Source organism: Marmota marmota, unplaced genomic scaffold, assembly GCF_001458135.2.
Source record: "Marmota marmota marmota unplaced genomic scaffold, marMar, whole genome shotgun sequence".
NCBI lineage: Eukaryota > Metazoa > Chordata > Mammalia > Rodentia > Sciuridae > Marmota > Marmota marmota.
Window position 1 is genome coordinate 10,818,164 of NW_026000019.1, and position 25,038 is coordinate 10,843,201.

The 25,038-nt window shown below is 40.2% G+C and overlaps 1 protein-coding gene and 1 non-coding gene across 2 annotated transcripts in view; one reads left to right on the top strand and one right to left on the bottom strand.

Moving 5' to 3' along the window:
• The first annotated feature begins 5,546 nt into the window (after positions 1-5,546).
• Positions 5,547-25,038, top strand: part of Nmnat2 (nicotinamide nucleotide adenylyltransferase 2) — a 143,429-nt gene continuing 123,937 nt past the window's right edge. The window contains exon 1 of the mRNA XM_048809861.1: positions 5,547-5,866. Coding sequence (XP_048665818.1) covers positions 5,782-5,866 — 85 coding nt within the window. The 5' untranslated portion in view covers positions 5,547-5,781. The remainder of the gene's footprint in view (positions 5,867-25,038) is intronic.
• Trnaa-ggc lies at positions 14,902-14,975 on the bottom strand. Its single transcript has one exon. It is a non-coding gene; the product is annotated as a tRNA-Ala (tRNA).

The following is a 25,038-nucleotide window of genomic DNA, read 5'->3' on the forward strand; positions in this document are numbered from 1 at the left end:
AGGCAGTGGGATTCCTTCTTTTCAGCTTAAAGCAATTTCTAACTGTTAGAAAGTTTTGAGGGCTGGGGATGTGGCTCAAGCGGTAGCGCAATTGCCTGGCATGCGTGCGGCCCGGGTTTGATCCTCAGCACCACATACAAACAAAGATGTTGTGTCCACCGAGAACTAAAAAAAAAAAAAAAAATATTATAAAAAAATTCTCTCTCTCTCTCTTTTTTTTTAAAAAAAGAAAGTTTTGAAATATTGGACCAAATGATGTTACTTAAGTTAAAATAAGCACCCCTGAGAATAGATCATGATATATATTAAGGTATATCTATTAGGCAAGGGTTGATATCCGTATTTCTATGTCTTATAAGCCAGTGTTGTAATCTTCATTGAAGATAATTTCATTGTTTTTTGTTTGTTTGTTTGTTTTTGTTTTTTGGCTATTTGTTTTCAATAGTTGCTCTATTAGCACATCCCTAAAGTCATTACCTTCTAAGATGGATACTTCCAAAATCATCCCTGATAAACCCATCAATAGAAATAACTAAACACTTAAAAACAATAGATTTTTTTTTATAGAGCAATTGTGTAGTTTGACCTGAAGTTGACAATATGCTTTTAAAAACCTCCTTTACTCACTAATTTGATCCATACAGCAATCCTGTATGGATACCCCATTTTATACTAATAGTATGGCTGATTTTTCAAAGTGTATATTATCTTTTAGGCTTTTGATAATTTCACAAAATGTTATATTGATATAAATATATAGACATAGATATATCTTAACTCAGAGGCAGGTAATTTTAGTTGACAAAATGAAAGTTTAGCAATGAAGGACTTGCCCTATTAGCAAGGAGCAGAGCCAGGTCTTACTTTCCATGTTTTCATATTCTAATTCCAGAACCCTCTTTAGGCATACAAGAATTAGAGACAAGAATAATGAAAATTACAGGAGACTATTAGGATTGCAATCTAATTTTAGAATTTAAACTATTACTTATGATATAACCTATAAGACTAAAAATATGTTTATTGCCTTGTTATAAGTACTCATCTCATTGTTACTCCCTGGAAATTGGGCTGGTAAAAAGAATTTTGTGTTTAATCCATCAATATTTACTGAGCACTATTCTGTATGGGAATTTGAGTTATTTTTCTTTCTCTTTATTAAAATTAACTTGAGGAGTTAAGTGAATATCCAGTCAAGTTACTCAGAATATTGTGGCCCACTTATCCATTTTTCCTGGATAAAAAGGAAAGGAAAACTTGAAGAGGTTGTGTATTAGTCCATTCAGACTGCCTTAACAAAATACCATAGGCTGGGTGGCTTATGAACATCCTTTATTGCTCACAGTTCTGGAGACTGGAAAATCCAAGTCAAGGAGCTGGCAGATCCAGTGAGGGCCTGTTTCCTGATTCATAAATGGCAACTTCTCACTGTGTCCTTCCGTGATAGAAGGGACTAGCTAGCTCTCTTGAGACCTCTATTACAATGGCACTAATCTCATTCCTGAGGGCTTTATCCTAAGCACTTACCCCAAACCCTAAAACCCTACCTCTAAATACTATTACACTGGGGATTAATTTTCAAAGTATGGATTTTAGAGGAAAGCAAATATTCAGATTGTAGCACCTAGTAGGGCAATCTCTGTCTATTTTTCAATCTCTGCTAAGACTTCCATTATATTGACCATCTAAGATACCCTCAGTGTTCTATCTACATTATGTCTCATCTTAACATCCCTGTGGCTTAGTGGATACTGTTATCCTCATTTTAAAAATGCAGTTCATATAGGTCTGGGGTTGTAGCTCAGTGGTAGAGTGCTCACCTAGCATGCATGAGGCACTGGGTTCTATCCTCAGCACTACATAAAAATAAAATAAAGATATTGTGTCTACGTAAAACTAAAAAATAAATATATATTTTTAAAAATGCAGTTCATATAGCATAAGATTGAAACAATGTGAAAGTGACCTTGGATGATCTGGAAGAGGACTTTCAGTCAAAACTACCAAGGTTTGAATCTGGCTTCATCAGTACCAGTTACTTGAACTCAGACCAGTTACTTATTTTCTCTGTGCCACTATATGCCCAGCTCTATTAGAGATAGCAGTCTTATAAACTCATAGAGTTATTGGGAGTGTAAAATAAGTGAAAGAGCTTTGAGTGCTGGGGCCTCTAGTAATATCCAATGAATATGAGCTACTATTATTAACTTGGTGTGCCCCAGGGCTGAATCTGAGGGCCTTTTTTCTTGTCTGTATATCTGTTCCTCCCTAGGTGACCTCATTCAATCCCATAACTTTAAATATAAACTATACTGATAACTCCAAAATTTCAATACCAGTGCCAAACTGGTACTTTCCAAATGTAAATCAGCTCATGTCATTTCTCTACTCAAGAGCACTCCAATGTCTTCCCATCTCATTGAAAAGCCAGATTCCTAACCAGGGCCTATGAGGCTCTACATAATCTGCCCTACTTTTCTGATCTGTCTCCAACCCTTTCCACATGGATTTCTTCAGCGTGTTGAACTCTAGTCTTGCTTGTTGAACACCCCCAAGCCCTGTTCTTCTCTGACCTGCTGTACTTGCTGTTATGCCTGCCTTATGCATCTTCGGATATCCAGATGACAGATTCCTTCACTTTATTCAGGTTCCTGCTCAAGTACTGTCTCATCAGAGAGGTCGTCTCTGATCCCCTTAAATAACAGAGGAAAGAGAATTTCCTTTCCTTCTTTTTTCTTTTCAGCTTTGTTTATTTTTCTTTGGGGTATCTATTACTCTTGTACCCATTCATTCATTTATGGGTATTTGTTCTTTAGAATGTGAGCTGGATTAAAGCAAGAACTTTGTTTTGTTCACAGCCCCTAAATCAGTGCTTGGTGCATGGCAGACATTCAATAAATATTTATTGCTTAACTATAATTATGTTAATTGCCCAGCTAGTGAAATCTCTTGCTCTTTCTACCCCACTAATCTGCATCCATATGAGGGAAGATACAAACTTCATTATGAATATGCGTTAGTCCTTAAGACTTTTGTGGGGCTTTCTTGGTTGTTTTGTTTATTTGTTTCATTTTGGTTTTAGTTTTTGCAGTACTAAAAACTGAACCCAGAGTCTCTCATATACTAGGCAAGCACTCTACCACTGAACTACACCCTCAGCCTTTAAAAAAATATTTTCAGGCAGGGTCTTGTTAAGTTGCCCAGGCTAGCCTTAAACATGTGATCCTCTTGCCTTAACCTTCCGAGTTGGTGGGGTTATAGGCAAGTGTGCTGTATGCCCAGCTTAAGACTCTTTTATTTGAACTAGAGAGTTTATGAATTTTAGGGTTGATTTACTATCCAGCACAATTTTTATTTATTTATTTATTCTAATTTGTTATATATGACAGCAGAATGCATTTCAATTCATACTACACATATAGAGCACAATTTTTCATGTCTCTGGTTGTATATAAATTAGAGTCACACCATTCATTTCTTCATACATGTACTTGAAGTAATGATGTCCATCTCATTCCACCATCTTTCCTACCCTCATGCCCTCTCCCTTCCCCTCCATCCCCTTTGTCCTAAATAAAGTTCCTCCATTCCTCCCATGCTCCCTCCTGCCATCCCCATTATGGATCAGCATCCTTATGTCAGAGAAAACATCTGGCATTTGGTTTTTTGGGATTGGCTTACTTCACTTAGCATAATATTCTCCAACTCCATCTGTTTACCTGCAAATGCCATGATTTTTTTCTCTTTTAATGCTGAGTAATATTCCATTGTGTGTATATACCACAGTTTCTTTATTCATTCATCTACTGAAGGGCATCTTGGTTGGTTCCACAACTTAGCTATTGTGAATTGTGCTGCTATAAACATTGATGTGGCTGCATTACTACAGTATTCCAGCACAATTTTTAAAGAATCTACAGCATTCCTACTACATTCTCTTGGATAAAACAGTGAACAACTCGCTACTCCAGGGTAGAAATTTACCCAAGACTGTCAAATCCTAAAAAGACAAATATCTGTACCTGTGAATCTCAGATTACTGGTTCTATTGTGTAAGAATAGAACATTTGGTCATCCCTCAAACTTTTCCTTCTCCCATTTTTCTGAATCTCAGTCCACACATTTTTTTTTTTTACTCAGATTTCTAGATTTTTCTACATTTTTCTAGATTTCTCTCCTTCCCTTTTCCTCCATATCCTACCCATCTGCAAAACCTGTAAACTCTCTAGAAACCCTTGTCCAGGGCAACTCCACTTGCGTAGGCCACAAGCAGGGTTTCTTAAATGCCTTCCTCATCTTCCCATTTGTACCTTTTCCCCATACAATGGCTAGAGTACTCTTATAAAAATGGAAATTATATATTGCTCCCATGATTAAAAGCTTCAGCAACTTCCTTTTGTTTTTCTACTATAGGTTATTCCACTCAGAAAAACTTCTGACCCATTATCCTAGCTGACAAGCCCTATTTAATTTTGCCCTGCTCACCAATACTTTTTATTTGGTACCAGGGATTGAACCCCCATGCTTAACCACTGAGCCATATCCCCAGCCCTTTTTTTTGGAACAGGGGGTTGAAACCAGAGCTTTGCGAACACAAAGGTAGAGGCTTTGCCACTGAGCTACATCCAAGCCCCCCAGCCTTTTTTACTTTCTATTTTGAGACAGGGTCTCACTAGGTTGCTTACAGCCTTGCTAAATTGCTGAGATTGGCTTCCAAACTCGGATCCTCCTGCCTCAGTCACTGGGATTACAGATGTGGGCCACCACACCCAGCACCAACACAGTCTCTACCGCTTTCCCCCATGCCCATACATTCTAGCCAGAGGAACTTCTTTCATTTCTATAAGCACAGGACACCTTTCCCTGTCCCTGAATATTTGTACTAGCTACTATTACTTGTCTAAATGATCTCACCTTAAATGTTATTTCCCCAGAAAGGCCTTCTCAGACTACCTGATTTTTCCTTCTTATCCACTCTGTTTTGTCAGAGTGAATTGCATTCCCTTACAGTGTATTGCACACTAGCCATTTAATATTGTCTTTCTCTGTTTGTCTCTCTTCTTCCAGTATAATATAAACTCAGTAAGGAAGTGGGCTTTGCTTTATCATCAGGATTCAAAATAGCACATAATACACAGTGAGCTCTCAAGAAACATTCATTGAATGGTAAATCTTTGTCTCAATATCATATGTAGGATCCTAATAGTTTTCTAATACAGATATAGCAACTCTACATATTCTCTCAAACTGATGGGGTTGTGGCAACCTGCACAAAACGGGCTGATGTAGCAGGGGAAGAGGTTCATGTTCCTCCCTATTTCTTGATAAACACTAGGTAAAGATATGGAGCCAATTCGCTAGTTCATAATCATTAAATATAGAGCTCACACCATGCTTTAAGTATCCATGGTTCTGGGCTTGAGTAGCAAGCCTTCCTTGTAGATAAACTCTAAGGAACACAGTGATGGAGTTAAGTGGGGTGAGGAGGAAAGAAAGGGTAGGGAGGGGCATCAGAACCAGAGATACGAAAGAGGCTGGAAAAGAAAGAGAAGAACTGAGGATAGACAGCGGAGAGCAATACAAAAGCAGACTCGCATCTCGCCGGAGCTGCAAGCGTTAAGGGGAGGCTGGGAGTGACGCGGTTTGCGTCTGGAGCGGCTCCTTGGAGTCCACAGCATCCACCGCCGGAGCCTCGCCTTCCTTTCTCCCTCTGCAGACAGATCGAGACACAAAAAGAGAGGCAACCAACCCCTAGACCAGGGAGAGGGACCTAGCCGCACCATGACCGAAACCACCAAGACCCACGTTATCTTGCTGGCCTGCGGCAGCTTCAATCCCATCACCAAAGGGCACATTCAGATGTTCGGTGAGTCCTCCCGCCTACCCGGAGGCGGCTTCCGCTCTCCTCCTTTCGCCGGCACCTGTGTTTTCCTGGGCGGCTGAACTGCAAGGCGTGTGCCGCTCCAGAGGGGTGCGCCGGCTGATCTGGCTAGTGCTAGGTCAGTCACCTATTCCTGGCTCCAAGGAGGGGACGTAGACTGCATTTCCCAGACTTCGCTTGCTCGGGGCCAGACCGTCTCGCAGGGGGCTAGAGGGTGGGGGAGGGGAGGGGCTGGAGGTGAGTGTCTTTTGGGGTCGGGCGGGGGTTCTAGGTTGGAGAATTGGAGTGCCGCGGTGCGGTGGTTTGACTTCTTGGCGGGCGAAGATCCGAATGGGGACAGAGGATGGGGCGCGGAGAAGGGATGAGAGGGTTGGAGATAACGTGCTGTTTGTTTAGGATGGGCAGAAAGCTCGAAGGAGTTAAATATGGACACAAGCACACTCGCACATGACACCAGCGACAGGGACTGGGGCTTCAAGGAGATGAATATAGGGTCTGAATGATGAGATTAATATAGGGTCTGAATGACGAGATTAAGATAGGGTCTGAATGATGAGATTAATATAGGGTCTGAATGGTGGGGCGGCCCAGAGGCGAATGTTTGGGGATTGTGGACCGGGTATTGCTAGCGCGAGGCGGATACTGAATGGGGCGCAGGGTGGAGGTGTTGCTGGCCTGCGAAGATTTGACTACGTGTACCCGATGCCTAGGAAGGGGAGGGGGCGGGGCGGCCTCTGCGGGAGGCCGTCTGCGAGTTGGTGTTGACAGATCCGGGCCCAAGTTGGCCGAGGCTCTGCCCAAGGCAGCGATGGCACGCGAAAGGCTCGCGGCGTGCGAGTGTATGTATGAATGTGTGTGTGTGTGTGTGTACGTATGTGCGCGTGAGTGGTGAGATGGGGGCGCACCATCGCGCGTTTGTTTCTTAGAGGCTTTGGGGCGTGGAGAGGGAGAGAGCGAGCCGGGGCTTCTGGCTGCTGGTTTAAGGTCCCGCAGAGACAGGGGAAAGGTGATCGATCGATGCCTCTCGCCACCGGTGGGGAAACCACGCGGCTTAGCTGCTGCTCCAGTAGGACCCAAAGGGGCAGGGTGTGCGCTTTTAGATCCTAAGGGAGGGACGCGAACTTGAAATTGAGGAGAAGTTAGAAGTTGGGTGTGCTTTTTCCAGGGACTCACGGAAATAAGGAGTAAGCAAGAGTGAGTGCACTGGAAATGGATGGGACCTGGTGGGCGGCCCTCACCCGGCCCTTGCGTAAGGCGCTCTCCAGAGGCGGCGGTGCTGAAACGCAGGGCGCGACAAGCTGGCTGCGGGCACACGTGTTCACCCGAGTCTGAGAATTGCGAGAGATTTCTTAGGGCTGTTTGATGAAAGCCGGATCGTATCTGTAAATCCGTATCTGTAAAGACCCCGCGAGGCGATTTAGGCTAAAAATACTCTTGCCTCTAAAACTGAAAGGTGTGCCGAACTGGGGCCGCTTTTCAAAAACCCCATGAAAAGAGTATAAGACTACTTTGAAGCAGAGGGCAGATCTGGTAGGCATTTTTACATGATCCAAGGAGGGAACCTGAGAGAGAAGTAGCCATCCCTTCCTCGCTATTCCTTCAGCTTTTAAAAGAGTTTTATTTGGAACTAATGCCAACTTGTCTGTTAAATAAAAGCTTTTGTTCCAGCATCAGGGTAGATCAGAGCATCCTCACCAGTCTTCTAAAGGGTATCGGTGTCCTAGGAACACTCTACTTTCACTTTCTTTTGATTCTGGTCTTCCACTTAGCCTCCTTTACCTCTCTGTCCATATTTCTTCTAGCCATTTTATTTTGATTATCTTTATGCTTTTCCCTTGATCAGGTAAGGGTAAGCTTTCCTCGGCTCTAGGAATCTAGTGGGCCAGAGGGTGTTCCTCCTTTCTTCTTGGAGCTAAGGATGTGGTTAATTCTGCTTGTTTTAGATCAGAAAAGGGACTGAGATTTAGAGGGAGAACTAGAGACTCTGTCCTGCAGCTGAAGAGAATTTGATAGCAGTGATAAAGGCTTTTGTTAGGGAGATGCTGAGCTGCCATGAGCTTTGAAACTAGAATATGTGAAAATAGGTGCAGATTGCAACAGAATAGACCAAAGGAGACTTTTGACTATGGTGATTATTTAGTTGGTATCAGCAGGAGGACCAGGCAAGAATATCTGTCAACAAAGTTGCCCATTAATTAAGGGCAATTCAAAGAGCCACCCAGAAAAAAGATGTGATGTGCTTTCTATGACTTTAATTATTACCTAATTAAGGATTTAGCTCACAAACATGTGAAAAGCAAAAACAAGAAGACAAAATAGATATTTAAGTATATGGGGTAAAATCTCTTATTGGGATCTTTGAACTCTTAGTAAATTTTGACATTCACTTTTTAAAATTTATTACAGCTACTGTGTTTATTATTATTATTATTATTGATTTATTTTATGTGGTGCTGAGGTTTGAACCCAGGGCTTTACACATGCTAGGCAAGTGCTCTACTACTGAGCCACAATTCATTTTTGTAGAGCAGTTTCTGGTTAACAAAGCTTTTTTACATCTGTTATGTTACTTATTCCTATAAGAACTTTATAAGAAAGGCATCATTATCTCCATCCATGAGAAACTGATATCAGAAGTTAAGTGACTTTCATGAATCCACATGGAGAACAGGTAACAGAGTTGTCTTGAACCCCACATTCCTGGTCCTTCTTGTAGAGGCCTCTGTACTGCATGAAAGGCAGAAGGAATGCTCACGAGTTTACTGACTGCTAATCCCACAAATACTTTATTTCCTTCAAACATATACTAACAGATTAGAATGAAATTGACCATCAACCACATGGGTTCCTAAATATGCATCTCCTTAATAGCTTTTTCCCATCTTTAAAGAAAGAAATTATCCATGAACTATTTCCTTCTTTGAAATGTTTTGAAATATTTTCTACTTCAAAACGCAGAAATATTTAATGCAAGTAAATTATCAAACTTTCTTTGAGGTGATTGAAATTTGTAACAAAATTTTTAAAAATAGGTGGCCAAACAGGACTTTGAAATTAGATACCTTTATTAGAGCCCATCTTTTAAAATCCAATTATATACCAAGGGAAAAAAGAGAAAGAATACAAACAAAAGAGTGGCATTTAGAACTAGATTCATGCTTCATCTCTGTAAAGTAGCCTTTGTACAATTCTCCGTACATTTTCGAATGAGCTTTCCTTTTACTCTGAAAGAGAAAGGGGTGTTGATATTATTTCTTCTATTTGTGACTACAGAATTATATAGGAAAAATGTGATAGAGATATTTGACACCTCCAGACTCAACTGTAACTAAAATGTTTTCAGGGATGAGTTTTGGGTAAAGTAAACCTATAAACTACTGCTATCATATTTTAAGGGTTTGCCTCATTTCATAAGAAGATAATGTGAAGCTAGATGTTGATTTTTTATATGGTTTTTTTTAAAGGAGAGAGAGAGAGAGAGAGAGAGAGAGAGAGAGAGAATCTTTTTTGTAGATGGACACAACACAATGCCTTTATTTTTATGAGGAGCTGAGAATCGAACCCCGGTCCCACCCGTGCTAGGTGAGCGCTCTACCACTGAGCCACAATCCCAGCCCTAGATGTTGATTTTTTAATGTAAATTCTTAGTTTTTACAACTTTAAAGAAAGATATGCTAAAGTATAATCTGTACCATATTAAAGTGTAACTTCTACATACTTAAAAACTAAGAACTTACACCAAACATTTTTATTGCTGTATTTGTCAATAAATTCACCACTGGGAAGTCAACAAGTTTAAATACAAGAGTAAAAAAGGACTAATAGATTGGTTTGACCATAAAAACTAGAATTAGGGGAATTAATCACAGCAGAAATATACCCTGTTTGTTAATGATTTTGCAAAATAACTGGATTTTCCAATGTTTCTGTTTCAAAATATACTTACTTTGAACTGTTGAATCCATTGAAAAGACACACTATCAAATCCTGCTCCTCTTAAAGGGTAATGAAGAGGGCTCTCTACTTGTTGCTGTTGCTATAGTTAGAAATTGTAAGAAAAATGAATTTGAGTTGCTACTGATATATAGAGAGCTGTTAGAAATCAATAAAGTGTTAAATATGCTTGAAATGCGTATGTAAAACATTAAAGCACAGTATTATACTTTAAACTTTTATACCACTATCTCATTTGCTCCTACCTTAAGAGATAAACTGGATAACATTATCATCCCCTTTTACACATGGCAGAGCAGAAATACAGACATAAGTCATTTGGTCAAGGTTATAAGCAAAAATCAGGAAAGAACCAGTTCAGGATATGTAGACTCTCATCTATGATCCCCTTTCTTTATTCCCCTATAATGGCAAGAATGATATTGAGATTCACCAACACTTGAGGAGAGGAGCCATCTGAATTCAGCTGTCAGCAAAGGGTAATGGGAACTTTACAATTTTTTCCTTGACAACACAGGCCCCCAACAAAATATGTTCAACGAAGATATCTGTTCCCAGTCTCATATTTATAGCAAGAAAAGACTTCTTAATATGCTCATGCTTTCTATTTAACATCCCTTCTATCCATACTTCCTCCCCACTCCCTGCTACCTCAGCTAACACCTGTTCACCTTTATTTCTCCGAACATTTTCTCTTATTTTACATCTCAATAAGTGGCACTACCTCCATCCTGTATAATTGTGTGTGTGTGTGTGTGCCGGGGCCTATATTATGAGGCAAGCACTCTACCAACTGAGCTATATCTTCAGCTGTTCACCTTTAGATTTTAGCTTCACCAGTAGTTTCTCAGAGAACCTCCACTGACCCCTACATTAAGTTTAACTACCCTGACATTTGCGCCCACGTCACTTTATATTTTTCCCATGCTGTGAGTCTCAGCTCATGTTTTATGACTGTTTTCCATGCTAGAGCTTAATCTCTACAGGGTCAGAAACAATGCCTGAAACAATCCTCTGAAACTTCTTGCACTGTCTCACACATGAGCTTTTGCCTGGTTTCATCATTGGTACATTTCCTAGTAACTAGTATGAAATAGGCTCCCCCAATGGTTGTTGAATAAATAGAAAATAAATAAATGTATAGTATCTTGTGCTAAACAGAGGAATGAGCCTCGTTCAAGGGCTGGTATGATGAAACAGGGAGTCATGTGTGGTATGACAGAACAAAGAAAAGTTCAGGATGGCTCGAGGTAAGACTAGAGAAGTAGGTGGGAGTCTGATCAATTATGAAGGCTTATAAGTCATGTTAAAGTACTCAGACTTTATCCTGAAGATATTGATAAGACATCACATTGTTTTTTAACTAAAGGAGTAAAATAGGCATATTTTTAAAATTAAGATTTAATTGGATTTTGAATGTAGGTTAATTAAGGGTAAAAATGTGATGACCACTTAGGTAGATATCTCAGCAACACAGGTTTAAGACAGAGAAAATGGTCACCCAGCTTTTTTTGGTGGTATTCAGAGTACAGAGTGAAATTTGTATGTTTCTGTTCAAGGTAGATAAATAAAAAACTCTAGAGGAGTTTGGTTGATAGTAAAAGTGAAAAACTCATATTTTTTAAATTCTAAAAATTTGGAAATACATGTTCTAACCAAGCACTGATGCAAAAGAAGAAAATTCCTAAATTCAGTCTCTTTGTAGCCAGAGATATCGGGTCTTATAATAAAAGCTCCCAGTAGGCTCCTGTTGAATTAAAGTTCTTCACACAAGAAAGACATTGAAGTTCACTAAAAATATGAAAATTGAAAGATAAAAGAATGGATTTTTTTGGTTTGTTTTTAGTATGAAATGGGAGAGAGAATCAAGATCATAATTTTTAACATTGAGGTTGGGGAGTTGGCCAGAGTAGATAGAGTTCACACAGCCCATCCAAAACTTACTTGTCACTGAGATGATGGCTGCAATAATATGCTCAGGTAGATGTTTTGGAATCTACCTCACTTGTTGTTAAGTGGATTGTCCACCAAGGGAGGCATGTGGATCACTTGTGGTAGTTTCCCTGACAGTAGCTGTGTCTGCTTATGACACAGAAGAATGGACCGAAAAGGGAAATGTTGATATTTTTGTTTACACAGACAGATTTGCTTGATTTGCTTCTGTTGAATTCACTGACTGAACCTCATGTTGACAGAAGCAAATCTCCCCTCTAGGGTTCATCCCAAACTAAGAAACAGGATATAACCAAGAAGATTGATGTTTTAAGTTTCAAAATGAAGAACTATTTATTTTCAGTTTCTCTTCTCTTTTTATTTTATTTGATATCATTCTACATATCGAAGTTTTTCAGTTTAGAATTAAGAGACTCAAACACACACACACACACACACACACACACACACACACGCTATTGAGGATTGAACCCAGGGCCTCGCATATGCTAGCCAAGTGGTTCCACTACTGAGCTACAACCCCAGCCTAATTTTATTTTATTTTTGAGACAAGACCTTGCTAAATTGCCCAGACTGGTCTCAAATTTGCAATCTTCCTGCCTGGCCTCCTGAGTAGCTGGGATTATATGCTGTGCTATGTACCTAATTTCATATGCTTTTTAAGAAATAGATTGATGCTTCCTACTGCAAAGAAATGATGAATGTTGAAGAGAGAAATGCTAACTACCTTGATTTAATCATCATACATTATGTACATGCATTGAATTATCATGCTGTACACCATCAATATGTACAATTATTATGTGTCAAAAAAAGGAAACAGTTTGAGTTCTTCTTTGGTAGGAACATCCTTTGAAATGTTATGAATCTCACAGAAACATTTATACACAAGTTTCCAATGTTAGACCAACTCAAATGAACAGCCTAAAGTGTGGAAGCAAACTAAAAAGCATAACCTGCCAACACTCAAGTTTGAACCTCTCTGTTTCTAAGATACCCTCAGACATGAGAGGATGAGAGGAAAATATAAAACTAGATGGAATGTGGATGTGTGTGTGTGTGTGTGTACATGTATATATACACATATAAACTTACACATAGTTATTTTTCTATTGATAGCCAGGAGTTGTGGAAATAGTCTGTGCATGACTGGAAAAAAGAATGATGAAAACACAATTTTGAAAATGTTTCTTTGAAAAGATTCAAGTCAGTCCGTGTATGTGACCTCACCCCATCTCCACACTGCTAGGCCAGTGCTTTACCACTGAGCTACACATGTAGTCCTAAGATTCAAGTCTAAATTTTATAATATCTTTGTTCTCAGAGCCACCCATACAATGTTCTATATGTGGTCATTGCTTAATTAATCTTTGTGATACTGTAAAATACTCTTCCCAGTACAGTTCTCCTTCAATTTTAGAGTTCACATACCATGCTTAATTGCTCAAAAAAGATCATAAATACATAAAGGAATGCATTGGAAATTTTTCGGTATTTTTTTTTTACACTCCTCAGTACACAAAATTTTTGTTTAACTGAAGATATTTAGAGTAATTCTCTAAGATTTTACAAACTAAGACCTAGGGTACAGAAGTTCATTTTTACAGAGAATTATGTAACTATGGATATGCTCCATATCTCAATATATGTAAATGCAGCATCAGTTCACAGGAGAGAAGTTTTCCATTGCCAGAGATATTCCAATTATAAGCATTCAATTGCGCGGAATGCATTTACTTTTTTTGGGTACAGTTTGGCAGCTAGCCTCAGAAGTATTTTAGCTTTAAAAGATGTTTCAACAGCTTACATGGTGCGACCAAGGCCATTCTCCTGACATTGGCTCCCTCCTTTTGTATTTTATATCTCCATGATTTATGAACTCTGCAGCAAAGGCAAATGCTATAACCACTACCACCAGCAGCATCTTCCCCTTATCACCCTAATAACGGAGCTATCTTATATGAGCTTTTAAAAAATCCTACTACCACTCAACTGTTTTCTAGTAAATTATGTATCACATATTTTTCTTCAGTCTTAGACAAGTAAGCCAACCCAGAAAATTCTTATACTTCTGGAGACAAGGGTTAAAAGGAGGAGGGAAGGAGGGAACCAGACTCAGAGGCCAGTCCTGGGAGTGGTGAGCGGTTGCAGCCCCAAATCACTCTTCTGCTTCACTGTCTCCTGCATCCTGTAGCCATGCTGCCATCCGTGGGCCTCATTTAATGCTTACCAGACAATAGGAACATAAGTATGCCCCTGGATAAAGCTGAATGCTCATAGCTTTTCATTTCTTCCAAATGCTTAGGCCAAAGATCTTGAACTAATGCTTACTTCTTCCCACTTTTTCACCTCTGTCTATGCCAGCAAATGTTTGGGGACCTATCTTCAAAATATAACCAGGATCAACCATTTCTCTCCATCTCTACAATGCTGGAAAAGCCACTGTTATCTTCATCCAAATTATAGCAGTAAACTTTTTCTTTTTTTAAATTGGGAATTGAATCCAGAGGTACTTTACTACAGTGCTACATCTCCAACCCTTCTAATTTTCCCTTTTTTTAAAAAAAATTTTTTCTTTTAAGTTGTCAATGGATTATTTATTTATTTGTTTTTTTATATGTGGTGCTGAGGCTGGAATGCAGGGCCTCACACACGCCAGGCAAGCGTTTTACCACTGAGCCACAACTCCAGCCCCTTAATTTTCATTTCTTAAAAAATTGGAGACAGGGGGCTGGGGATGTGGCTCAAGCAGTAGCACGCTCGCCTGGCATGCGTGCGGCCCGGGTTCGATCTTCAACACCACATAAACAAAGATGTTGTGTCCACCGAAAACTAAAAAATAAATATTAAAAATTCTCTCTCTCTCTCTCAAAAAAAAAAAAAAATTGGAGACAGGGTCTTGTTAAATTGCCAAGGCTGGCGTGTGATCCTCCTGCTTCAGATTTCTGAGAAGTTGTTACTACAGACACCCACCACCACAACTGAGGAGTGTTTTGTTGAGAGCACCAAAAATCGCTGGGATTAAAAGCGTGCATACCATGCCCAGCTCCATCTGGATCTTAAACTGCTCTCCCTTCCTTTACCATTGGACTTAATACTCAATTCTTTTTTGTATGTGGTTCTGGGGATTGAACCCAGGGCCTTTTGCATGCCAGGCAAGCACTCTACCAACTGAGCTATATCCCCAGCCCTCAATACTCACTTGTTAACAAATAATCAGATCAATCCTTTAAAATGTAAGTGAGGCCTCTCAGTGTCACCAGTTGCTACGCGTGCATGTGGAGGACCGAGCTAGCTCGCAATAAACACCTCTTTGCTGCTTAAAAAAAAAAAGTTAAAATGTAAATGAGGTCATATTGCTTCTTTGCTCAAAATCCTCCATGGCTCCTCCTCTTGCTTAGAGTAAGAATCAAAGTCATCCTAATGACCTCCAGGCTTCCTTGATCTGCCACCTTCCCCATATCTCTTCTACCTCATTTTTAGCCACCCTCACTGATCTTGCTTCAGCCTTTCTTTGAACTTAATGTTCCCTCTGCCTGGAATGCCTGCGCCCCAAGTCTAATTCAGTATCCTCTAAGTCTTTGCTCCACTGTAACATCCTTCTCCTCTTCCACTGGGTGGGTCATACTCTACCCATTGCAGAATTTTAATTGCACCTTGCACACTCCCAGTCCCCGACCCTGCTTGGCTTATGTCTCTTTTCCCTTAACTCTATCACCTCTTTACAAATATGTTATTTCCCTGTTTGTCATACTTATTTAATGTCTGTCTCCTCAGTGAGAATTGAGCTCCTCGCACACAGAGGTCTTTGTTTAGTCGGCTGACAAATGCATCTCAGGCTCCTGGAACAGCACCTGGCACAGAGTGGGTGCTTGATTATATGTTTGTTGAATGAGTGAATGAATGAAATCTCAACATCACCTACCATCCTTACCTCAAGACCCCAGGAGACTAGTGGCACAGGGTAGAGTCACAAGAGGATTCGGTGGCTGTTAATTCATTCAATACATTTTATTGAGTTTTTTGAATGTGCCCTGGCACATTAATAAAAGTAATGACATTCTTTCCTATGTCTCAGGGGATGATCTCTAGATCTTGCACTAAACACAGAAGTTCAGGTGACTGGTATAATGAAGCAGGTGAGAACGAGGTAAACTGACACATAGAGGAGGAAGCTGTCACTCTGGACATGGGGAAAGGGCCTTCAGAGTAGTTATTAGTGAAAGCATGAACTTGAAAGTCAGAGCTGCCCATATAATGGATGAAGATGGCATTCTGGGCTGAGAGCAGGATAAATGTGGAGCCCCTCATATCGTGACATATTGAGAACTTCCCAGGAGTTGGTTACAAACCTGGAGTGTATATGGGTGGGCAGAGGGGAGGGCAGAAAACAGGTTGGGAGAAGGCCGTATCAAGGGGGTCAGATTCTGCCTGGCACTTATAGTGAGCCCTGGAAGGATGACAGGATGTGGCAGATGTTGGGCTGCCACCCAGAATGTCAACATTCCTTCCATTAGCACTTTACTAGGGATATGCCCCTGTGATATTATCTAAACATCTTAAAAGTTATTATTTCTGTATCATCCTTTGAAATGAATCTAATTTATTTTCTGAAATGGAACCACTGTACATTGTATAAGCCATCTCTACTAATGGAATAAATAGGTAAAATATAGTGCTATATATCTCCCCAAAACACCAAGAACAAACAAACAAACAAACAAAAAACCAAGGATCCCACATGAGAAGCGCTTCTCTCCTGGATTCTAAACTTGCCTCCTCTTGTGCTTCAGTGGATGGCTCCTGTTGTTTGAGTCTTCTCAGACTTGGCGAACTCACTTCACCCTAATTCTATCTTCTGTGATTTTGTAAAATTTGGATGTGCGTGCCTGATTTCTTTTCCATAAGCTAAATTGTCTGAAAACTAAGTACAACGGAGACCCTTTCCTTTGATACTTGTTTTAGTTCTAATTCTAGAGATTTTGAAAAAGATATATATTTCTAATCTTGCTATAAAACTATGGTTTTTCATGACTTTTTGAATTATTACAATATCGTTATAAAAACTCAAATAAGTGACATTCCAATGAGAGTTGGGCTTCACAATGCTTTATTCCTCAACATTTTTCTAACCCTTCATCTTGGTACTCATTAAGAGGTGGGATGTTCATTTCATGGAGCATTGAGATGAAACTATATCAATAACTATTCATACTATTTTTGAAATAGTTATGGGCCTATAATACTTAGCAGCATGTGACTCATCATGTGAACTACAAGTGCTTTAAAATAGGCAATTTTTGCGGGGCGTGATGGCGCATGCCTATAATTTACAGGAGGCTAAGGCAATTGGATCTCAAGTTTGAGGCCAGCCTGGGAAACGTAGCAAGATCCTGTCTCAAAAATAAAAATTAAATAAAGGACTGGGAACATAGCTTAGTGGTAGAGAGCTTACCTGGAATGGACAAAGTCCTTGGTTTAAATTCCCAGTACAGAAAAAAAATAATTAGAAAATTTTAAAACAAGGCAATTTTTAAGGAATTAAAGATTGTTATTGATTACAAATTAAAATGAAGAAAGAATGATTTTGTAAATATAAATCCAGTAATTACTTTATTTATCATGAACCAATCTTTCTAAGCAGCATTTGAAAGTTATTTACATGTTATGACCCAGGGAATCAAAGTTGATAGGTAATATATGATTTTTCCATGCTGTGAACAATGTGGATAAACAGTGGGTAAATATTTCAGTTTGTCCTATTCATTTTTTTCTCTTTATATGGAAACTAGTAACTGAATTGGTTTGTGAATACATTTAGTCTCTTGGACCCCCATCTGTAAACCAATATAACTGAGGAGCTAACAATCTGTGGCCTGTGGCCCAATGCAGCCACCTGTCTTTGTAAGGCATGAAACCTCAGAATAGCTTTTACATTTTTAAATAGTCAAAAAAAAATGTAAAAGAAGAATATTTTGTGATGCATGAATACTTTATGAAATTAAAATTTTATTGTTCATAAATAAAGTTTTATTGGCATATAGCCAATACACATTCACGTGTGTATTACTTATGGCTGTTTTTGTACTAAAATAGCATGTTTGAGTACTTGCAAAAGAACTATTTGTGTCCATGCTTCATAGTCCTTATAAACAGCAAAATCTAAAATATTTACTACTGGACATTTTTTATAAAAAGTTTTTTAGTTGTTGATGGACCTTCATTTAATTTATTTAGTTATATATTGGTGCTGAGAACCGAACCCAGTGCCTCCCACATGGTAGGCAAGCACTGGACATTTACAGAAAAAGTTTGCCCACCCTTGATAGAACCTAGCCCCGGGAGTTGGAATGAAAGTGAATCAAGGGTTCTCAACATAGGAAGTGCAGTAGAAGTCCATTATATGGACAAACTCTTTAATGAGCAATTTTCAGTCTAAACTAATCTCTAAAAAGACTCATTTAAGCAGCAAATGTAGTTTCAATTTCGTGAGTGTCATTTTTCTGGCTGACTGGGTAAATGATCATGTTCACAATGGGGATAATTTTCTGGCGTTTGGTTTACACTGGAAGTTGATTAGCCCCTCTGGCTAATGTTGGACATTTATCTGCTATTAAACATTAGGTATACTTCCCCATCCTTTTCTTGATTCTCCACTACCTCTTTTTTTAAAAATTTACTATTTTATATACCTTGTGTTTGAGAATTTGAAAAACCTAGCACACCATTTGCATAAGGCTTTTATAGGCGGCTCTTGCAGTCACATCCAGTTTTTCTGCAACCTCTCACCTCCTTTGGAACTTTGATAGCACTTGGTTTGTACCTCTGATATAGCACTTAGCACACTGTGCCAAGAGTCGTAGCTATTTGTGTCCAGGCTTCATAGTCCCTCTCGGACTTAGTCCCTTGCCAGGATCTTTTGACTTTTTAATATCTCCCAAGGTGCCTAGCACAGTGCTCTAAGCACATGGAAGATACTATAAATATTTAGCAAATGAATGAATTATTAAACTGTTAGGAACATTCAGAATTGCAACACCAAGGCAAAATAGGTAACTAGAAAAAAGTCAAGTATTTGGAAAACAGAGATTCATGTAAGACAGGCTCAGAAAACAAGACAGATAACAAATACAAGGTGCCAATGATTCAGGGACTTTAAAGGTGAGATAATTCTTGCCTTCAGATAGGAAAGTTAGAGCTTGCTAAGCTGGAACCCCCTCCCTGAGTAGAGTCTTCACAAGTATGGTGGTCACAGTGGGAATCTGCAAGTCATGTTGGGGAGCTATTAAGTATGCAACTTGGCAGGAATTGAATCCTAACACTGTCCACTGGAGGTTTTAGTCAGATGCATGGTACATCTAGAAATGGCTTCTCAGTGAGGTGGAAGTAGGTTTGAGGTGGCAGAGGAGTTGAATTTTCTCTTTTGTATATTCACAGTTTTAAAAAGATTTTATGTACATGGTACCCACTTTGAAAATATTTACTAAGAACAAACAAACAAGATAAACATTCTTGGCTTGTCAATTTTAAGTTTTCATTTTCAGAAATCCCAGAATCTCCATTTGAAGGAGATTTCAAAAATCATGCTGATATTCATCCAGTCCTGAAATCCTCTGTAAAACATCTGCACAGTGTCTGTTCAATTTCTGCCTGACATAGAGGGGATGTACTATTTTTCAAAGCAGCCAAGGAGAACTTGGCACAGTTGTGTTTTTCATAATTGTTGCTTCTTTTGGACGGACACTGGGTTTCCTGAGACTTTCATGCATTGGCCTTAGTTCTTTCCTTGGAGATCCAGGGAGCAGGTCTCTTTGTCTTGTACTTGGGAGACAAATAGTCAACACAGCTAACTCCATCTTCCTGGTCAATCTTTAGGTTTCCTTCAGCTGGACATGCGTTACCATTTCTTCACAGCACCCTGTCATCTTCGAACATATCCTCATTGTCTTTATCCCTCTTATGTTTAATTCACGATGCAGTATTGATGTGGTCTGATGCACTCTGAATTACTGAATTTAATGTAGTGTTTATTCCCTTTATTGGTGCTGTGTCTCTCTTTCTACTTGAATCAGGTAAGGTAAGCTATGACTACCTGCATAAAATGTCCTGACACTGTGAATAATTGGTCAATTTGGCAGATTGAACTGCTAAACTAGTCCAATTTATTTTTTAAAAATCTAACTGCTATATTGTCAAGATGTGCTGCCTTTGGAACTTTGCAGGTCAGAGCACATGCTTAATTGTATGAGATGTCAACCACACACTAGGAATGACATCCTGCCTTTGAAAAAAGAAAGAAACTCTGCAGGTTCCTAGACAAGGAGTTTCTAGATTCTGGAATAAAATTTGATTACAGAATCAAATTTCTTGATATTTCATTGTTGTTGTTTTTTTCCCCCCCAGTCCTAGGGATTGAACATAGGGCTTAGTGCATGCTAAGCAAGTGCTCTATCTCTGAACTAGATCCCCTTGTCTTTCTTAAAATTTTATTTTGAGACAGGATCTATATACATTTCCCAGGCTGGCCTCAAATTTGTGATCCTTCTGCCTCAGTCTTTGGAGTACCTGAGATTATAGGCACACGCACCACAATTGATTGGGCTGTATGTTTTTTGAAAATATATTTTTAATTGTAGGCGGACACAATACCTTTATTTTATTTTTTAAAATTAATTAATTAATTTATTTTTGTGGTGCTGGGGATTGAACCCAGGGCCTTCTATATGCAAGGCAAGCACTCTACCAACTAAGCTGTAACCCCAGCCCCCTTTATTTTATTTTTATGTGGTGCTGAGGATCGAACCCAGTGCCTCACGCATGCTTGGCAAGCACTGTACCACTGACCATTGTACTCAGTTTTGAAGAGTTCTGATTTTGTATGTAGCTCCTTCCCTCACCACCATCCTGTGAATATTGCCCTATTCCAGGATTCCCGTGAGAGTGGAAAAAATACCCTTGTTTTCTGCAATGGTTACTTTGTCCCAGCAGAAGTGGGCAGTGTCACATTTAAATTGTGCTGGTGGAATCTTCAAAAAAAAAAAAGTCATTTTTCTTATGGAAAATCCCAAACAAATGCAAAAGTAAACAGAATGACCCAATGAACCCCAATGTACCTGTCACCCAACTTCATTAATTATCAGTTCGTTATCAATCTTGATTTATTGATTCCCCTGCGCACTCTCTGACTCCTTTCCTGTATTATTTTGAAGCAAATCCCAGACATCTCATGTTTCCAGGGGAGACCCTTTTCACTGGTATATAATTGCTTCTCTTTCTGTCTTTTCTCCATTAACAGATTGGGTCTTTTTCCTCCCTGTATTGTTGCTTGACAGTTTGGGTTGCAGGTGGGGCTGGCGTGGGGACAAGGTCTAATTCCCATCTTTGAGCAGATAGAATGCCTCCACTCCAGTCAACAGTCTGTGATACTTTAACATCAACATTGCCTTTAAAATGTGGGATTTATGGCCATTCCCATCTTTCTCCCATCGTGGGGTCCTCTCAGGCTTCCCTCCAGAGGAGGGCTTCCATTAAACACAATGGGCCATTCTTCCTTGACTTGGAACATTCAGCTCTTTATCCCTTGACATTCAAAGCCATGAATGTGTGAGATGTTTCTACATCAGTGGTTCCCAAGATGGGGGTCTCCAACACCCATGCTTTCTCATAAATCAGAATATGGATCTAGGAACCATTTCCAGTGTTTCTAATCACACATATTCACCCTCAATATGGCATACTTGAGTTAAGTATCAAGTTTCTGAGCTTTTGCTTGAATTATCCGTTTGGTTAGGTGGATTCATACTGATCAGGAGTCAGGATTGGTAGCCATGGCTATCTTTGGTGAACAAAAGAATGGGAACAATTTTCCTTCCATTCCTTCACAGGAGGAGAAAAATAATTAAACAAATCCTGTTTGGTGACAAGTTTAGCCCCTGTAATACCATTGGAATTCTTGGCTTGTTTGGCCTGACTTTAAACTCTGTATAAAATTAAAATAAAACCTTTTTTTACTGGTTTCTTAATCCTTCCCTTCTGCTGCTTTAAATCAACTTTTCAACGTGTATTGTCTTGCGTTTTGTTATCATTTGCATTTAAATGTCATGAATAAAGAACTCCCCAGAGAATGTGAAAGCCCAACAGCTAGCCCAGTAAATCATAGGGCTATGAATATTCATTTCAAAGGTCTCACTTCTCCACGTGAAATTTGCGGTCTTTGCTGCGCTTGTTTAGACTGGTCTTTGGTGGTTTGGATTGAGTTCCTCCTGAGCTCTGACAGTGGGCGGGGAAGGAATTGGAGAGGAGGTAAGGACAGTCTCCCTTCTGGCCTCGCCAGCTACAAGGGTGCTCTCAGGTAGCTCCCCCCACTTGCTCCTACTCCCCACTCAATGCATCTCTCTCTTAGATGCAACTTTGTTTACTTCAGTCTTTTGTGACTTGTAAAAACTTTTGCTTAAAGAAACGAAGAGAAAAAAAGTACTTTTGTAGTCATGAAAGGCCTAGAAGGTGGGAAAAAGGAAGAAGAAATGTTTATAAGCCATCATTTAATTATTATATGACAATAGCTTGGGAGTATAGTCTGAAATTTGGGAATTAAAGAGACCTGGAAAGAAAAAAAGAAAATTCAACATGTCGGTTAGATCACCCTCGGCCCCTTTTCTGTTTCCCTTTTGAACCTGCCTCAGAGGCCTTTGTGGGAAATGGAATCACCTAATGAAGCTCATTTTGTCTTGGGGGAGCAGAGTGGGGAGCTTGTTGGCCTGACATCCCTGACACTGCAGCATTTTCTGGCTTGTGTTGGGACCAAGCTTGTTCATCCCTTTCAATAATCTCTGTAAACTCACAAGTGAGCTAATATTTACTGAACTCTACTATGTGCCAGTTGCTGGTTTAATTGCTTTCCTTTCCTTAGCTCATTTCACCCTGAAAACAATCCTATTAACATCTGCATTCAACTAATCATTAGAGAGTTTAGGTAAGTTGTGTCAAGCAACACAGCAAGTGCATGGCAGACAGTAATGTGAACCTGACTTTTTAAATTTATTTATTTATTTATCTATCTATCTACTTATTTATTTATTTTTGTGGTACCAAGTGTTAGAACCAGAGATGCTCTATCACTGAGCTACATCCCCAGCCCTTTTTATTTTTAGATGGTCTCACTAAATTGCTAGGTTAGCCTCAAACTTGTGATCCCGCCTCAGCCTACCAAGTTACTGAAATTTCAGGCACCCACCACCATGCCCAGCCTGTATTCTGACTCTTGAGGTGATAGTTTAAGCTACTGAAGATGCTGTCTTGCTTTGTTGTTGAGTGAGATGCGGTCCTCAGCAGTGTGTTAAGAGCTGTGACAATGCAGAAATGGGGGTCAGGACTCGTTTGGAACTCGCATCTACCAAGTGGGCCAGCACCAAGGTTTCGATGCAGAGAGGCTGGTGCTGCTCTGGGGAGCCTGCTCAAATCAGCTGAGTGTGCAAAGGCAGAAGACTCTAGTCCACCAATGAAACCTAGGCAAGTCCAGAGGACCGAGAGAGAGGAGCAAGAGAAGGGCACATCCCAGAACCAGGAGCCACTGGAAGGAAATAGGAGAAGGTTGGGAGCAAATCAAGAAGGGTCCTGGGTGGTGACTGTGAACAAGCCACACTTGCCTTAGTGCTACTTCAAAGACCCAGGGTCAGAATAGATGGATTTTTTTACACTGAAGTTTTCAATTTCATTTAATTTTTAAATTTTTAATATTTTTTCTGAACCCTCAGGGTCTTATTCCTGCTAGGCAAGTGCTCTACCACCGATCTAGATCTCCAGTCCTCTTTTACATTGTAGTTGATTAGATTTTGCACAGATAACTGTTCAATAATCTCTCTCCCCCGACACACTGTAAAATCAGTATACCTGTCTGGGCCATTGTGAGGATTAAATGGAATAATGTGCATCTCCTTGAACTGCCTACCCCTTACCTTGGGCCCAGTGCTCTCTTGCACCCCTACAAATTCATAGACCTGAGCTCTGAGGGCTGTAGGTTTTGCTAAGCAGTTTGGGACAAGATGGCAGAGCTTGTGGTGCAATCACCAACAGCTCTCTGAAGATCCCACTCAACTCTAGGGAGGGAAAATTCAGTTCTTCTACGTAAGGCAACAGGCTTGTCTCCCAGTTTTCCCTACTTTTCCCCACCTCCTCTCAGTTTTCTTGGTCCACCTGCCCTTCGGTCAACTTTCTCATCTCTAAATCCCTTAGCTGGCTCACCCCACTCAGTAAGCTAGGAATCCTCTGCTAGTCAAACTCTGACAGCTGTGGTTTTCCAACCATGTTCCTGCCCCACATACAAAGATTACAGCCCATCATTTCATAGATGGTGTAATGGTGAATACAAAGGGGTAATATTGGCAGTCATTGCCAGTGATGTCTTGCCTGGTCCAGCGTGCAGTCACTCTTGGGGGTCTGGGTGCTTGTGTTAGTGGAGGGTTGAAGTAGCTGAGGCAAAGGAGGGCAGATGCTCAGCATTGAGGGATGTTGCGGACTGGTTGGGATCTCAGAGACCTGAAGATAGGTGGACGTTGTCAGTGAGCATCCAGAAGCCACCAGAGAGACAGACTCCTGGCTGGGGCAATTTACTCTCCTTTTTGTAGCCACTGGTAGCTTAACTGTCAGAACAGAGGGACTGGCGAAGACACCTGCCTGTGCCCGATGGATGGAGGACCTCATTTAGGTGTGAGCCCTTGGTGGGTCCTGCAGGGAAAGCTGGGGAAACCTTTGCCCTTAATCTCCCTGCAGAAGGGGTGGGCAGCTTCTGCTGCTGCTGGAAGGACCAGAGCAGCTGTCAGGTGACTACTCCTCCTCTGGGAGGGCTGGCAAGAGAACCACGGTTTGGGGCCAAATTTTGGTCCTGTCCTCACCCTATTGACTCTCTCACCCTTACAGAACCTCTCACTGGAACTAAAGGTGACTTAGGGTAGACACAGCCTCCACAGAACAGAAAATAATCAGATTTGCAGTTGGAAGGGATTTGAGAGGTCATTCATTCATTTATTGGATACTTTCCATGACAAAGAGCTCACTTATAGTCACTTTCATTGCTGGGCAGCTTCATTTATTAGAAAGCTCTTCTGACTTAAACAAAATCTGTGCCTCATAACTTGGGTTTGTCCTATTTCCACCTACTGAAGCTGTCAACCAGGCTCTGTTTTATTTAGCTTTAATATCACATGGACTGGGAATCTCGAACATCTTTTTTTTGGGTGGGTGGGTGGGTACCA